The 17,021-nt window shown below is 49.7% G+C and overlaps 1 protein-coding gene across 3 annotated transcripts in view; it reads right to left on the minus strand.

Moving 5' to 3' along the window:
* mical2b (microtubule associated monooxygenase, calponin and LIM domain containing 2b) overlaps positions 1 to 17,021 on the minus strand; it is a 187,367-nt gene that overhangs the window by 133,462 nt on the left and 36,884 nt on the right. For all 3 annotated transcript variants that reach the window (XM_078415258.1, XM_078415256.1, XM_078415257.1), the window contains exon 2: positions 6,561 to 6,917. In XM_078415258.1, coding sequence (XP_078271384.1) covers positions 6,561 to 6,824 — 264 coding nt within the window. In that variant the 5' untranslated portion in view covers positions 6,825 to 6,917. The remainder of the gene's footprint in view (positions 1 to 6,560; positions 6,918 to 17,021) is intronic.

The following is a 17,021-nucleotide window of genomic DNA, read 5'->3' on the forward strand; positions in this document are numbered from 1 at the left end:
AGCTGTAAGGCAGCAACTCGACCGCTGCGCCACCATGCCACAAAAACATGCCGCCCCTAATGCTGTGCATTTGTACACTGTGCAGGAGTGCAAACATGCCTGTACACAGTCTTTGTCTTTTCACTGTCTTATATAAATGATGTGTAATTTATATATAATTTAATGTAAGGCAGCAACTCTACCCCTGCTCCACTGTGCCGCCCTCTTAATGTGGAGGTAGATGCTGTTTGGTGGAGTTCCTCAGTGCTGGCAAAGGGAACACTGTTCTTCTTATCATGCATGTTAGTGACAGAGCGTACGGGACACAACACCAAATCTACAGTTGACACAAAAGCTGGAGACATCGTGAACTGTAGGAGGATATTAATAGTCGACTAGAGGATGCAAGACTGATGCAGCTGGTGAGTGAGCATAGCAGTGGAGCCGGCGATGAAACGTGACGCTGAGAAATGTGGAGTCTTATACTTTGGTAGGAAGAATGAGAAGAGGTGATATGAAGTAGAGGGCGCATATCTGAAACCGGCTCAAAATTAGAGAGGTACGATTAGAGGGAGATGATTGAAAGTGGCAAGGCTTGGAAAAAGTGGTTAAAAGTGATATATGATCCTTGCCTTTATAAATAGAAGTTCTACGAAGCTGACTGAGGTTTTTCAAGAAGTAACCAGGAGAGTTGCTGCCTTTCAGTCCTGGGCCTCTTCCATTGTCAGATTGAGGCCAAATGCAAATTGGAGGAACAGCACCTCATATTCCACTTGGGTAGCTAACACCGCAGTGGTACGAACATTGACTTCTCCAACTTCAAGTAACCCTTACTTTCCTTCTCTTTCCATCCCTCCCCCATCCTCGTTCTCCGACTAGGTTCACTGGCCTCCTGATTAAATTTTAATGATTGCATGCCTCCTTCCCCTCAGCTAACAATGATCCATTCCACATTTTCCTTGAGCCTCGTCCCCTTTGATCTCTCATTTTCACACCTTGCCCTTCCATATCTCTATGTCTCCCTCTCTCCTGACGCTCAGTCTGAAGAAGGGTCTCGACCCGCAGCATCACCCATTCCTTCTATACAGAGATGCTGCCGAGTTACTCCAGCATTTTTGTGTCTCTCTTTGGTGTAAACCACCATCTGCAAGGCAGCTAATCTATAGCCGTGCCACCGTGCCGAGCTGTTGGGTAAATGTGGGGATAGGCAGAGAGAGGGAAGACAGACAGAATTTTCTTCCCAGGGTGGAAATCCCAAAGGGCAGAGGACATAGCTTTAAGGTGAGAGAGATAAAGTTTGAAGGAGATGCGTGGGGCAAGTCTTTTCTCACACAGGGAGAGGTGGGTGCCTGGGACATGCTGCCAGTGGTGGTGGTGGAGGCAGATACGATAGTGGTATGCAAGAGGCTTTTAGATAGGCACATGGGTATGCCGGGAGTGGAGGTAGATGGATCAGGTGCAGGTGGAGGAGATTAGTCTAACTTGGCATCATATTCAACACTGACATTGTGGGCCAAAGGGCCTGTTCCTGTACTTCTTTGTTAATTCTGAGCAGTGTAGGATTGGAGCAAGTGTGCATTATATGGTCAGTGCAGTCTTGGTGGGAAGGTGGTGCAGTGGTAGGGCTGCTGCCTCACAGCGCCAGAGACCAGGGTTCGATCCTGACTATGGGCGCTGACTGTACGGAGTTTGCATGTCCTCCCCGTGACCACATGGGTTTTCTCAGAGATCTCTGGTTTCCTCCTACAGGTTTGTAGGTTAATTGGCTTGGTATAAATGTAAATTGTCCCTAATGTGTTTAGGATAGTGCAGGGATCGCTGGTCGGCACGGATTCAGTGGGCTGAAGGGCCTGTTTCAGTGCTGTATCACTAAACTAAACTGGGGACTAAACTAAGAAGGGCCTGTTTCTGCGCTGGGCGACAGACACAAGCAAGCGGCCCTGCGCCACACCAGGGGCAGGTCCTGTCGAGAGTCTAAGGGATGAGCAGGGAGAGGGCGAAGGCACACAGAGATCCTACAGTGATGCCCGAGACCACAGAGTGCCCTCAGCGGGGGACAGGGCAGCCAGAGGACACAGACTGATGTTGTCTGTGCAGGGACCGCGGCGGAACAAGGGGAATGCCTTTCCGCGCACTCGGTCGCTGCAAAGTGTTTCCTGGAGCCAGACGTCACGGTCAATTTACAAGAACAATTAGACAATTGGTTGAGAGAGGGAAGCTTGTCCGGCTGTGTGGACTGTTCATGCAGAAATAGAAAAATACAAGAGGTCAGGAAGGCACTGGCCACAGGGAGAGCTCTCTAAATGGGTCAGCACTGCTACAATGGGTTGAAAGGCCTCTTGTGCTGCTGTTGATGTTGTAATACATTATATTTCCACTCACCCATCAGCATAGGGTTAATATCAACTAGTCATCGAGTCACAGAGCTACCAGCACAGACACAGGCCCTTCGGCCCATAGTCATAGTCGTCCAGTGTGAACCAGGCCCTTCCACCCAACTTGTCCATGCCGACCAACATGTTCTATCTACACTGGTCCCACTTGGCCCATGTCCACCTCACCCATGCTGAAGAATTTGTCTAACTGAGCCTGCGTTTGGCCCACATACCTCCAAACCATTCCTATTCATGTTTCTGTCCAAATGTCTCTTAAATTGTATCCGTATCTACCACTTCCTCTGGCAGCTCATTCCATACACCCCCCCCCCCCCCCACCCTCCACCACTGTGAATGTTGCCACTCAGGTTCCTATTAAATCTTTCCCCTCTCACCTTCACCCTTGCCCTCAAGGTTCTTGATTCATCAACCCTGGGGAAAAGGCTGCCTGCGTTCACCTGTATCTGCCCATGTCATTTTATACACCTTTATGGTCACCCCTCAGCTCCCTATACTCCGAGGACAATACCTCCCTCAGTACTGCCCCTCCCACAGTGTGGCGCTTCCTCACTGCCCCTCCCACAGTGTGGCGCTCCCTCACTGCCCCTCCCACAGTGCGGCTCTCCCTTACTGCCCCTCCCACAGTGTGGCGCTCCCTCACTGCCCCTCCCACAGTGCGGTGCTCCCTCACTGCCCCACCCACAGTGCGGCGCTCCCTCACTGCCCATCCCACAGTACGGCGCTCCCTCAGTACCGCCCTGTCGTGTCAGACTGGATGATGTATTGAGATCTGTGGGCGGACTTTTGGAACTGACCTTTCTGACTGCAATGTCTTATTCGTGGCCGATGCATCACTTTTACAACACTGTGCTTCTAACTGAGAACGTCGAGTTGCTTCAATCTCTGTGGTGCTCCCACAATGTTAAAAGGAGAGGGATGGTCATGAGTCAGAATGAGCCAACTCTACATCGACGGCGTCAGGCAGTGACTAACTCACATCGTAACATTGCCCTGACTGCAGGCTAAAAAAGGCAATGCACGAAATGTAATGATTCACCAGCAAGGTGACAACTGGACCTTGGAAGGTGACAATTGATATCAGGGATGGACTTTGTCTGGGAACACACAGCAGTGCAGGGTTAATGTCCAAGCCAAGGCCATCACTTAGTACAGGCTAGTCAATAGTTTGTCTTTGAGTTTAATAGTAAAATAGTGCAAAGATTGGAACGCAAATAAAAACACAAAGTGCTAGAAAGACTCGGTATTTGTAAACATCTCAGTTGAGGATAATTAATTACAACCTTAATTCATTCTCGTTCATATTTTCTTCCCCTCGCCCCCTCCCTCCCTCTCCACCGAGTCTGTGCCGACCAGCGATCATCCCGTACATTAGCACTATCCTACACACTATGGACAATTTTACCAAAGCCAATTAACATACAAACCTATACGTCTTTGGAGTGTGGGTGGAAACCGGAGCACCCGGAGAAAACCCATGCGTTCACAGGGAGAACGTATAAACTCTGTACAGACAGGGCCCGCTGTCAGGTTCGAAGCCGGGTCTCTGGCACTGTAAGGCAGCAGCTCTACCGCTGTGCCAGTGTGCCACCCACATATGGTTTATGTTTCCAGGGGTCCGATCAAACTCCCAGCTCGTTTCAGTTCTCTTTGCCACAGTGACAAGCACTCACCCATCAGTGGCCCGCGAGCACTACCCTGACCCCTAGAGAGGAGGGGACAGGGTGTCAGACTCGGCCATTCTGTCCCAGGGTGGTTCCACTGCCATTATAACTGTAAAATCCACCCCCCCCCCTCAATCCAAACACCTCTCCTGTCCCACGGAAACCACACCGCGAACATCTGCGGGATTCTGCCCCCAAATATAAGGATACCAGCTCGGAATAGCGAGGGACAGAGGGAGTAACGAGGATGGAGGCATCACTGGTGCTCTTGCCATTTAAGGTGGTAAACCCGATCTCTGGAATTCAGAGGTTATCTGTGCCAGGTCACTGAGATTTTCCATAAGTGTCTGCCATTGATTAAACGTTCCACAGCTTCACCACTGAAAGCACTTGCAACCTGATTCAGGAACAGCCTCTTTCCGTGCTGTTATCAGACTTCTGAACAGTCCTCCCATAAGCTAGGGTGTAGTCCCGATCTTCCAACCTACCTCATTATGGCCATCACACTTTTCTTTATCTGCACTTTCTCTGTCACATTTTATTCTGGTCTCAGGTAATTTTCTCTTTGAACTGCCTCTTGTACTTGTGTGTAGCTCAAGGTTAGCTTAGAGATACAGCATGGAAACAGGCCCTTCGGCCCACCGAGTCCACGCCAATAATTGATCACCCATTCACACTTAGTTCTATGTTATCCCCCTTTCTCATCCACTATACACACCAGGGGAGATTTACAGAGTTCAACTAACCTACATACCCGTACACCTTTGAGACGTGGGAGTAGAGCGGAGAAAACCCATGTGGTCACATGGAGTACGTGCAAACTTCACATAGACGGCACCAGAGGTTAGGATAGAAGCTGGGCTCTGGCGGTGAGAGGCAGCAGCTCTACCCGCTGTAAGGTACGCATGATTTGACAAAGCTTTTCACCATACCTCAATACACGTGATAATAATAAACCAATCCCAATGTCAGCCGGGAGGGGCACTTTCCTCTCGTCCAGCGTGGGCCCAAACCAGTCTCACAAGCACTTGCAATAACAGACACTGATACAAACAGACACTCAGCAAAATGCCACCCATCTGAAACGCAAATCTGTTTCTCTCTGCACTGTTGCTGATGGACCCTCTGAGCATTTCCACAAGTCACAGATGCAGAATTAGGCCATTTGGCCCAGCAAATCGACTCCGCCATTCAATCATAGAAACATAGAAACATAGAAAATAGGTGCAGGAGTAGGCCATTCGGCCCTTCGAGTCTGCACCGCCATTCAATATGATCATGGCTGATCATCCAACTCAGTATCCTGTACCTGCCTTCTCTCCATACCCCCTGATCCCTTTAGCCACAAGGGCCACATCTAACTCCCTCTTAAATATAGCCAATGAACTAGCCTCAACTACCTTGTGGCAGAGAATTCCACAGATTCACCACTCTCTGTGTGAAAAAAGACTTTCTCATCTCGGTCCTAAAAGACTTCCCCCTTATCCTTAAACTGTGACCCCTTGTTCTGGACTTCCCCAACATCGGGAACAATCTTCCTGCATCTAGCCTGTCCAACCCCTTAAGAATTTTGTAAGTTTCTATAAGATCCCCCCTCAATCTTCTAAATTCCAGCGAGTACAAACCGAGTCTATCCAGTCTTTCTTCATATGAAAGTCCTGCCATCCCAGGAATCAATCTGGTTCCCAGGAATCAATTTGGTAATGGCTGGTCTATCTTTCCCGCTCAACCCCATTCTCCTGCCTTCTCCCCATAACTCCTGATACCTGTACTAATCAAGAATCTGACAATCTCCGCTGTAACGATTTCCAAAGTCGGCCTCCACACCGTTCTGTGGCAATAAATTCCACAGATTCACCACCCTCTGGCTAAAGAAATTTGTCCTTATCTTTCTAAAGTACCTCCCTCTATTCTGAGGATGTGCCCTCTGGTCTTAGACTCTCCCACTGTGGAAACATCCTCACCACATCCACTCTATCCAGGCCCTTCATTATTTGGTACGTTTCAATGAAGTCCACTCTCATCCTTCTAAACTCCAGCAAGTACATGCCCAGAGCGGTCAAACGCTCATCATACGTTAACCCAATCATTCCTGGGATCTCTCTCGTAATCCTCCTCTGGACCCTCTCCAATGCCAGCACATCCCACAATACTCCAAATGCAATCTGACCAGTGCCTTCATGTTCATAAGTTATAGGATCAGAGGTAGGCCAATTAACCCATCAAGTCTACTCCGGCATTAAATCATGGCTAATCACTCTTTATTGATTTTAAGTCGCAGCATTAGAACCCCTGCTTTTATATTCTAGTCCTCTATTTAATTTGCCTTGCTGACCATTGACTCAACTTGCCAATTAACCTTTTGGGAATCCTGCACCTGCATTCCCAAGTCCGTTTGCACCTCTGATTTCTGAACCCTCTGCGCATTTAAAAATGGGCAGTGCAAAGGGACTAGGGGATGCTGGTTGTCACTACCAGCCCCCCCCCCCTCCACCCTGGGACAGTGTGAACAAGCACCCCTCACCTGAGTGTCCGGACACGCGCCACCTTTCTTGTACTCCTTGTGATTGCTCTGTTTGTCCAGTTTGCTCCAGAGGGCTTTGGCCTTCCAGGTGTTGAGCTTGGATTTCAGCGTAGAGTAGAACATGCGATGGTCGAGAGGGTCGAGGTCCAGCTGGCGGCTTAGGATGTGGAAAGCCTGCAGTGTTCCCCGGAACGTCGACGCCTGCACAAAGTTCTCAAAGAGCTGCCCGGCCTGGCTGCCTTTATCGACATCGTTTTCACCCATGGCTCGCGGGTGGTGGCAGGTCAGGACAGGTCAGGTCGCCACCGCTCAGCCCCGGCCCGAAACACCGACGTTAACCCCCACGCATCACCGATCCTGAAATGTCGGCAAAAACAAAGCACGGTTAGACCAGCATAGATGGAACCCTCGGCAGAAATCTTAACACAAGGAGCACAGAAGTAGATCCAGATGCTGGTTTACACAAATACCCCACAAAGTGCTGGTGAGACCAAGTGTAGACTGGGCAACTCTTTCACCAAACTATTTGCGCTTGGTCCTCCAAGGCCTGCCGGAACTCCCAGCTGCTCACCATTTCAACTCCTCTTCCCATACCGATCTTTCTGTCCTGGGCCTCCTCCACTGCCACAGTTTGGCTATGGGCAAACTGGAGGAACAGCGCCTCATAGTCCACGAGTAGCTTACAACCCAACGGTATGAACATTGATTTCACCAATTTTAGCTCACTAACCAACAACAACTCATGCCCCTTCCCCGTCCCCTGCCACCTAGATCCATCCCCCTGGCTTTACATCTCGCATCTCTTTCCTCTGAACCTCCCAGCACTTCATTTTCTTCCCATTTCTGTCCTTTGTCCAACCGTCTGCCCATCAAAGACTCCTTCATATGTGTAGGAAGGAACTGCAGATGCTGGTTTAAATCGAAGAAAGACACAAAATGTTGGAGTAATTCAGCGGGTCAGGCAGCATCTCTGGAGAGAAGGAATGGGTGACGTTTCGGGTGAAGACCCTTCTTCAGACTGATATTCTTCCTCCTTCACGTGTTCATCTATCATTTGCGCGGGTTTGTCCCGCACCCATCTCTCATCCAGCTTTCTTCCCCCGACTACAATCGGTCTGAAGAAGGGTGAAGGCCCCCGACCTGAAGCATCACCTATCGGTGTTCTCCACAGCCACATTAAGAGGTTAGAGTCATGGAGTCACACAACACAGGTGAAGGCCCTTTTGGCCATCCTGGCCATTCCAACCCTGACTTTGGTTGGACTGTGGACTTCAGCTTTGCACTTAGTTACCCAGTGTTACAGTTCTTAATTTATTGTATTATTGATTACTGCACATTATCCGTGTGTGTCATTGCGTTCATGGGCCCATTCAGCTGCACCAAGCAAGAGTTTATCATCAGTACTAATGACAATTAAACACTCGTGACTCATAACATCATGGGAGCAGAATTAGACCATTCAGCCCATCGAGTCTACTCCACCAGTCGATTATGACTGATCTATTTTTCCCTCTCAACCCCTTTCTTCTGCTTTCTACCCTTCTGGTGGAAAGTAAAGGAGTCTGATGGGAGACTCGTCAGAACGTTTATCACTGTGTCTTGGTACGCAGGACAATAATACTAATCCTTGCCTGGATAATGAGGTCTCGACAAACTCTTGAGAAGCTTGGTGGCATAACGGTGGAGTTGCTGCCTTACAGCGCCAGAGACCCGGGTTCGATTCCGACTACAGGTGCTGCCTGTACAGAATTTGTAAGTTCTCCCCGTGACCTGCCTGGGGTTTTTTCCAGGTGCTTTGGTTACCTCCCGCACTCCAAAGACGTACAGGTTTGTAGGTTAATTGGCTTTGGTAAAGATTGTAAATTGTATGCAGGAGAGTGCTAGTGTACGGGAATCACTGGTCGGCACAGACACGATGGGCCGAAGGGGCTGTGTCCGTGCGGTATCTCTAAACTAAACTAAAGCTCAACAACGTCCAGGACAGTTGGCTCAGAGGATCAGGTTACCAAGTCTAACCGATTATTATTTTATTATACAATTGGTAATTGTACCCTGATTTCTTGTGTTGTGGTGATTACGAGCTTGTTAAGCTGCAGCAAGTAAGAATTGTATTGTTCCATTGCTGGTGCACATGACAGTCAAAGACTGTTGACTCAGCGTTACACCGGCCTGGATCATACACCTGCCTCCCCACACAGGCCACACAGCAAGTGTGGAGCCACAACTTGCAAGCGTGCACCTGGGAACCGGCCAGGTTGCAGAGCAACACCGCACATTCCTCAACTTGCCCAGTTTTACCTGAGCTCTTTCGCACTAAACTAAACTGGGTAAGAAGGAACTGCAGATGTTGGTTTACACCGAGGATAGGCACAAAATGCTGAAGTAACTCAACGGGACAGGCAGCATCTCTGGAGAGAGGGAATGGGCGACGTTTCGGTTCAAGACCCTTCTTCAGTCTAAACTAAAGTGTTTATGTATGTGCTGTTATGTTTGTGTGCCATTGTGTGTTCGTTTCTTAGTACCTGAACTGATGTACAGCACTTTGGTCAACGTGGGTTGTTTTTAAATGTGCTATACAAATAAAATTGACTTGACTTGAAGACAGCGTGGTGGCACAGCGGTAGCGTTGCTGCCTTACAGCGCCAGGGACCCGGGTCAATAGGAGGAGGCCATTCGGCCCTTCGAGCCAGCACCTATCCTGACTGCGGGCGCTGTCTGTGCGGAGTTTGTACGTTCTCCCTGTGACAGCGTGGATTTTCTCCCGGTGCTTCGGTTTCCTCCCGTATTCCAAAGACGTACAGATTGGCTTTGGCAAAAATTGTAAATAGTGCTACTGTGCGTGGTGATTGCTGGCTAGCACGGACTGGGTGAGCCCTAGAGCCCGTTTCCACATTGTATCTCTGGAAAAAAAAGTATTCCAACAGCTCAGACAGCTGGGAATACTGCCAATCCATCAGCATTTCCTTTAGAATCTACGAGTCGGGCAAGACGTTCGTCCCAGGGCTAGGCCCTCTGGTGAGCAGGCCCAATCTTGCACTAAATGTACTCTTTATCCTTTATCTGTACACTGTGGTCTTTTCTTTGACAGGGTAGCACACAACTAAAGCTTGTCATTGTACACTGGTACACATGACCACAATAAACTCAACTAAACTTGGCATTTTAGGTTAGTCCCAACTGCCCACATTTCACCCCTATCCCTGCAACCCCTTCCAATCCGCACTTCTGTCCAAAGGTCTGGTAACAGTCACCACTTATTAATTGTTATAAATATATAATTTCCATAGTGCCATACACATCCCATATCCTTACACACGAAGAACGTGTTTCACCCCGGTCACCCCCTCTTCTCCCCTCTCCCATCAGGCAAGAGGTGTAAAAGTGTGAAAAGACACACATCCAGATTCAGGGGCAGCTTCTTCCCGGCTGTTATCGGGCGCCTGGAACACGCTGCCAGGGATGGTGGTGGAGGAAGACACGATAGTGGCGTTTAAGAGGCTTTTGGAAAAGAACATGGATATACAGAGAATGGAGGAACATGGATCACATGAACGGAGGAGATCAGTTCATCTTGGCGTGATGTTCAGCACGGACATTGTGGGCTGAAGGGCCTGTCCCTGTGCTGTACTGTTCCGTGTTCTACCTCCTCCCTCCAGTTTTCCCCCCACGTTGGAATAGCGGCCGCAAATTACCCCTTGGTGTGTGGTGGGAGAATCGGGGGGAATATTAATGGCATGAGATATAACAGCTGACAAGGAAATAAGTGGGGGAATGAGGTTGATGGATTATGCGCCCAGAGGCTGTCATCACTCGATGGGCTGAATGGCCTTCTCAGTCACAAGGAAATCTGAAGCGATGAAATAAATACGTTCTTCCCAGTACCCAGAGGTTAATATTCAAATCGGTCAACGTGCCCCACACAAGTGGATAATCTGATCAAAGTTTTAGTACTGCGTGGGAGCTTGGTGTGACCAACAGTTTAGTTTGGAGATACAACGTGGAAACAAGTCCTTCAGCCCATCCAGTCCACATCGTCCATCCACCACCATCCATCAAGCCTGAAGAAGTGTCTCGACCCGAAACGTCACCTATTTCTTTTCCCCTGAAATGCTGCCTGACCCGCTGAGTTACTTCAGCATTTTGTGTCTATCACCCAGCCATTCACATTCATCCACTCCCTGCACACGAGGGGCAATTTTACAGAGGCCAGTTAACCAACAAGCCCCGCAAGCCTTTGGGATGTGAAAGGAAACTAAAGCCCCTGAAGAAATCCCAAGCGGTCGCAGGCAGAACACTTTATAGCCTCAGAATAAAAGGACGTATCTTTGGAAAGGAGAAGGGATTTCTTTAGTCAAAGGGTGATGTGAATTTGTGGAATTCATTGTGGAGGCCAAGTCTTTGGGAATAAGGCGGAGATTGACAGATTCTTGACCAGTACAGGTGTCAGGGGTTATGGGCAGGGAAAGATAGATCAGTCACGATTGAATGGCGTAGACTTGATGGGCCGAATGGCCTAATTCTGCACTTAGAACTGATGGACATACAAACTCCACACAGGCAGCACCCAAGCACAGGATCAAACCCCAGTCTCTGACGGTGTTTAGGCACCAGGTCTACCAGACTCACCACAGCCAACCAACTGATATTATACAACGGTCACATCACAGAAACTGCCTGAACGGGCAACGGACAAGTTAGGGGAACCCCGAGGTTGTGAAAAGTGCCACAGAGATGCAGAGGTGTTCAGAGACCGAGCAGAGGGCAGAGCCTTGTTGAAAGGCAATCTGTGGAATGGGGCATCCTGTTCTCCACACTCTGTGATCTGAAGGAAGGAGGAAGGTTTCTCCTTCGTAAATCAAAAGCAGCAGCACAGTGCACACCCCTGACACGACATAACTTTCCCCTGACACAACACGTCTGAATTCTACACCTGTCCAGAGCCCAGACACAAAGAGCTTTCTCCTGCCCGAGAGACAAGCCGGTGGAGACTCAGTAACTCCCTGACCGCACACACACACACACACACCAGGCGACAGATACAATATCCCAGGGCACAATATCCCAGGGCACACAATCACTGAACTCAACTGCTGCAAAGTTTAAACTTTCTGTCGGATGGGCGAGTTGAGGCTGAGCGTTCCCTACCTGCGCGGCTGTACCCACACACAACGTTGCTGGGTCGCCCCGAGGTCGGGCAGCCCCACGTGTAGCGGGCAGTCACTGTAACAAGCTGAGCCCCCAGCCCCACGTGTAGCGGGCAGTCACTGTAACAAGCTGAGCTTACCCCCAGCCCCTCGACTGGCCACTGCAGCTTACGCTCTGACTTGGCACATGGCTCCCAGCTGATGTAACCCATCCCAGAGACACATCAGTCATCTCAGGTTTCATAACTGGGCCGGGACTGGAGCGTTCATCAACTCCACTGGCGGCACCCTCTGTATCCCGAGCTCAGGGCGAGAAACCCGGCAGCGAACTCCCGACTCCAGCGCCCGGTTAACCCCAGGCATGTCCGTCTCCATGGCCAGTCACAGAGAGAGAGAGAGACAGAGAGACAGAGAGAGACGGAGAGAGACAGAGAGAGACAGAGAGAGACAGAGAGAGAGAGATAGAGAGATAGAGAGATAGAGAGACAGACAGACAGACAGACAGACAGACAGACAGACAGACAGACAGACAGACAGACAGAGAGAGAGAGAGAGAGAGAGAGAGAGAGAGAGAGAGAGAGAGAGAGAGAGAGAGAGGCAGAGAGAGAGAGAGGCAGAGAGAGAGAGAGAGAGAGAGAGAGGCAGAGAGAGAGAGAGAGAGAGAGAGAGTGGCAGAGAGAGAGAGAGAGAGAGAGAGAGAGAGAGAGAGAGAGAGAGAGAGAGAGAGAGAGAGAGAGTGGCAGAGAGTGGCAGAGAGTGGTAGAGACGGGGAGAGTGGCAGATTTGGAGAGAGTGGCAGAGACGGGGAGAGTGGCAGATTTGGAGAGAGAGAGAGTAGCAGAGACGGGGAGAGTGGCCGTGACAGAGAGAGTCAGAGTCGCAGAGACAGAGAGACAGGGGCGCAGAGATAGTGACAGTCACAGAGAAAGTGGCAGAGCAGCAGAGACAGTCACAGAGGCACACAGACACAGAGAGAGTGACAGTAACAGAGACACAGAGAGTGACAGAAATAGAGACAGACAGTCAGACACACAGGGAGAGTCGCAGAGAGAGACACACACAGATGCAGAGAGGTTCATAGAGGCAGTGACAGATACAGAGAGTCACAGAGACAGACAGAGAGTCACAGAGACAGACAGACAAAGAGAGAGAGTCACAGAGACAGACAGACAGAGAGAGTCACAGAGACAGAGAGAAAGTCACAGAGACAGACAGAGAGAGAGTCAGAGACAGACAGAGAGAGAGTCACAGAGACAGACAGAGAGAGAGTCACAGAGACAGACAGAGAGAGAGTCACATAGACAGACAGACAGAGAGTCACAGAGACAGACAGACAGAGAGAGAGAGAGTCACAGAGACAGACAGACAGAGAGAGTCACAGAGACAGACAGAGAGAGAGTCACAGAGACAGACAGACAGAGAGTCACAGAGACAGACAGACAGAGAGAGAGTCACAGAGACAGACAGACACAGAGAGAGTCACAGAGACAGACAGAGAGAGAGAGAGAGTCAGAGACAGACAGACAGAGAGAGAGAGAGAGAGTCACAGAGACAGTGACAAGACACAGAGACAGTCGTAGAGTCACAGAGACAGACAGACAGACAGACACAGAGAACCAAAGTCACACAACAGGGAGACCCTTTGGCCCACCTTGTCCCTACTGCCCAAGTTGGCACGTTACCATTGCATTTGCCCACATTTGGCCCAGAACCATCTAAACCCTTCCTATTCAGGTATCTGATCAAATGTCTTTTAAATGTCGGAATTGTATTTTTGCTCCCAACACTACACACACCTGAACATATAAAACACAGAACATACGGCAGGGAAACAGGCCATTCGGCCCACAACACATGTGCCATACACGATGGGGTTTTTTTCCGTTTTTTTCTTTCGGCATCTGAGGTGTAATGTATGTTTTGTGGCTAGTCCAAGTCTATGAGCCTGTGCTGCTGTAATGCAGGATTTCTACTGTACCTGTACCTCACCCTACTTGGACAGATGACAGTGGACTTGAACTTGGAAATATAGAGGTGGACAACCTTGTACAGTAGACTGAGCATTGGCCGAGCGGGGCTTGGACTGAGAGTGGGAAGGTGGGATTAACCCGACATTCCCCTCTGCTGCACTGGATGTGACAGAGTGAGTAAATGGACACAAAGTGCTGGAGTAACTCAGCGGGTCAGGCAGCATCTCTGGAGAACATGCACAGGTGACGTTTCGGGTCGAGACCATTCTTCTGACCCTAAACTTTGCCTATCCATGTTCTGTAACTCAACACCCAAGCGCGAAGAATACAGGAAACATAGAGCAGAGAACAGAACAGCACATGAACAGGCCCTTCGGCCCACAATGACTGAGCCGAACATGATACCAAGATAAACTAATCTCATCTGCCTTCACATGACCCAATTCCCTCTACTCCCTGTGTATCCACATTCTTATCCAAAACCTTCTTAAAAGCCACTGGTATCTGCCTTCATCACTACCATTGCATTCCAAGCACCCACCACTCTCTGTATATAAAACTTTGCCCACACAGTCGAGCCTGGTCCATCACCGATAGAGGACCACCATCAAAGGGATCTATCAGAAGTGCTCCTCCAAAACGCAGCCAGAATCATCAAAGACCCACATCATCACTATGCCCTCTGCACTGCTACCATCAACAAACCATGCCCACCAAGTTCAAGAACACCTTCTTCCCAACAATTCCCAACACAAACCTCAGTATCTCTGATCTTCCCTGAACTGCGTCTTTGGATACACGACAGACCACTATGGCTCCCGAGTATTGCAGTTATTAATTCATTGTACCATTGATTATTACATTTATCTTTGTGTTATTGCATTTACTGGCTGGTTAAGCTGCAGCAAGTATCACAGCACGTTGGCACAGCTGGTAGAGTTGCTGCCTCACAGCGCCAGAGGCCCGGGTTCGATCCTGACCACGGGTGCTGGCTGTACGGAGTTTGGATGACTTCCCTGTGACCGCGTGGGTTTTCACTGGGTGCTCCAGTTTCCTCCCACACTCCACAGACGTGCGGGTTTGTAAGCTAATTTGCTTTGGTAAAAAATTATAAATGGTTCCCCTCGTTGCGGGTAGAGGATAGTGCTGGCGTATGGGGATCGCTGGTCGGTGCTGAAGGGCCTGTTTCCGAGCTGTATCTGAACTAATAAACTAAAACTAAAGTAGCAATTTCATTGTACCATTGTCGGTGCACATGACAATTAAACTCTCTCGACTCTTTGGCTCTCGAACAAGGATATGGATGGAAAAAGAAGCTCGCCTTACAAGCATTACGCAATGCCTCACCACGCTTCCCCTGGTGGGCTGTAATTACAGCTTAATTATAGCTCACAATGGGAAGCACTGACTGTAAGCAAGGCACGTAGGCTCCTGGAGCAAAGGGCCTGTACAACGGTAGAGTTGCTGCTCGACAGAGCCACAGACCCGGGTTCGATCCTGACCACGGGTGCTCTCTGTATGGAGTTTGTACACTCCCCCCCCGTGACCTGCGTGGGTTTTCTTCGGGAGTTCCGTTCCGGTTTCCCCCCACACTCCAAAGACGTAAAGGTTTGTAGGCTAATTGGGGATTCTGTAAAATGGCCCTAGAGTGTAGGGTAGTGGTAGAGTGTAGGTAGTGGTAGAGTGTAGGGTAGTGGTAGAGTGTAGGGTAGTGGTAGAGTGTAGGGTAGTGGGAGAGTGTAGGGTAGTGGTAGAGTGTAGGGTAGTGGTAGAGTGTAGGGTAGTGGTAGAGTGTAGGGTAGTGGGAGAGTGTAGGGTAGTGGTAGAGTGTAGGGTGGTAGAGTGTAGGGTAGTGGGAGAGTGTAGGTAATGGTAGAGTGTAGGTAGTGGTAGAGTGTAGGGTAGTGGTAGAGTGTAGGGTAGTGGTAGAGTGTAGGGTAGTGGGAGAGTGTAGGGTAGTGGTAGAGTGTAGGGTAGTGGTAGAGTGTAGGGTAGTGGTAGAGTGTAGGGTAGTGGGAGAGTGTAGGGTAGTGGTAGAGTGTAGGGTAGTGGTAGAGTGTAGGGTAGTGGGAGAGTGCGGGTAGTGGGAGAGTGTAGGGTAGTGGGCGGGTAGTGGTAGAGTGTAGGGTAGTGGTAGAGTGTAGGTAGTGGGAGAGTGTAGGGTAATGGTAGAGTGTAGGTAGTGGTAGAGTGTAGGGTAGTGGTAGAGTGCGGGTAGTGGTAGAGTGTAGGGTAGTGGGAGAGTGTAGGGTAGTGGTAGAGTGTAGGGTAGTGGGAGAGTGCGGGTAGTGGTAGAGTGTAGGGTAGTGGGAGAGTGTAGGTAATGGTAGAGTGTAGGGTAGTGGGAGAGTGCGGGTAGTGGTAGAGTGTAGGGTAGTGGGAGGGTGCGGGTAGTGGTAGAGTGTAGGGTAATGGTAGAGTGTAGGTAGTGGTAGAGTGTAGGGTAGTGGGAGAGTGTAGGTAATGGTAGAGTGTAGGTAGTGGTAGAGTGTAGGGTAGTGGGAGAGTGCGGGTAGTGGTAGAGTGTAGGGTAGTGGGAGAGTGTGGGTATCACTGGTCGGTGGCCAAAGGGCCTGTTTCCGCGCTGTATCTCTGAACTAAACCTCTCGCACTCCCTCCCACAGAGTCCTTGGTCGCTGGTGTGTGGCAGTTCCCCACTCCATGTAAACACATGTAAACACTGGGTGGCGAGGAGGTCTTTTGGCACACTGGCTTTCGTCATGCAGAGAATCGAGTATAGAAGTTGGGATAGACACAAAATGCTGGAGTAACTCAGCGGGACTGGCAGCATCTCTGGAGAGAAGGGATGGGTGACGTTTCGGGTCGAGACCCTTCTTCAGACTGAAAACGGGTCTCGACCCGAAACGTCACCCATCCCATCTCTCCTTCCTGCACATAGAAGCTGAGATGGTATGTTACACTTGTACAAGACGCTGGTGAGGTCGCAGCTGGAGTATTGTGTTCAGTTTTGGTCACCCTGCTTTAGGAAAGCCATCATTAAACTGGAAAGAGTGCGGAGAAGATTTACAAAGACTTCAGAGCTTTCGGGAGAGGTTGGGACTTTATTCCTTGGAACGCAAGAGGATGAGGAGTCGGGGAATCAAGAGCCGGAGGGCATACGCTTAACGCGACAGAGGAAAGACTTAACAGGAACTTGACATGCACCTTCTTCACACAGAGCGTGATGGGAATATGGAACTAGCTGCCAGAGAATGGAGTTGAAGCAGATACAATAACAAAATTTAAAAGACATTTGAACAGGTACATGCGGAGGAAAGGTTAGTGGGATATGTACCAAATGCAGGCAAATGGGGCACCTTGGTCGGCATGGATGAGTTGGGCCGAAG

This window comes from Rhinoraja longicauda, chromosome 18, assembly GCF_053455715.1.
Source record: "Rhinoraja longicauda isolate Sanriku21f chromosome 18, sRhiLon1.1, whole genome shotgun sequence".
Taxonomy (NCBI): Eukaryota; Metazoa; Chordata; class Chondrichthyes; order Rajiformes; family Arhynchobatidae; genus Rhinoraja; species Rhinoraja longicauda.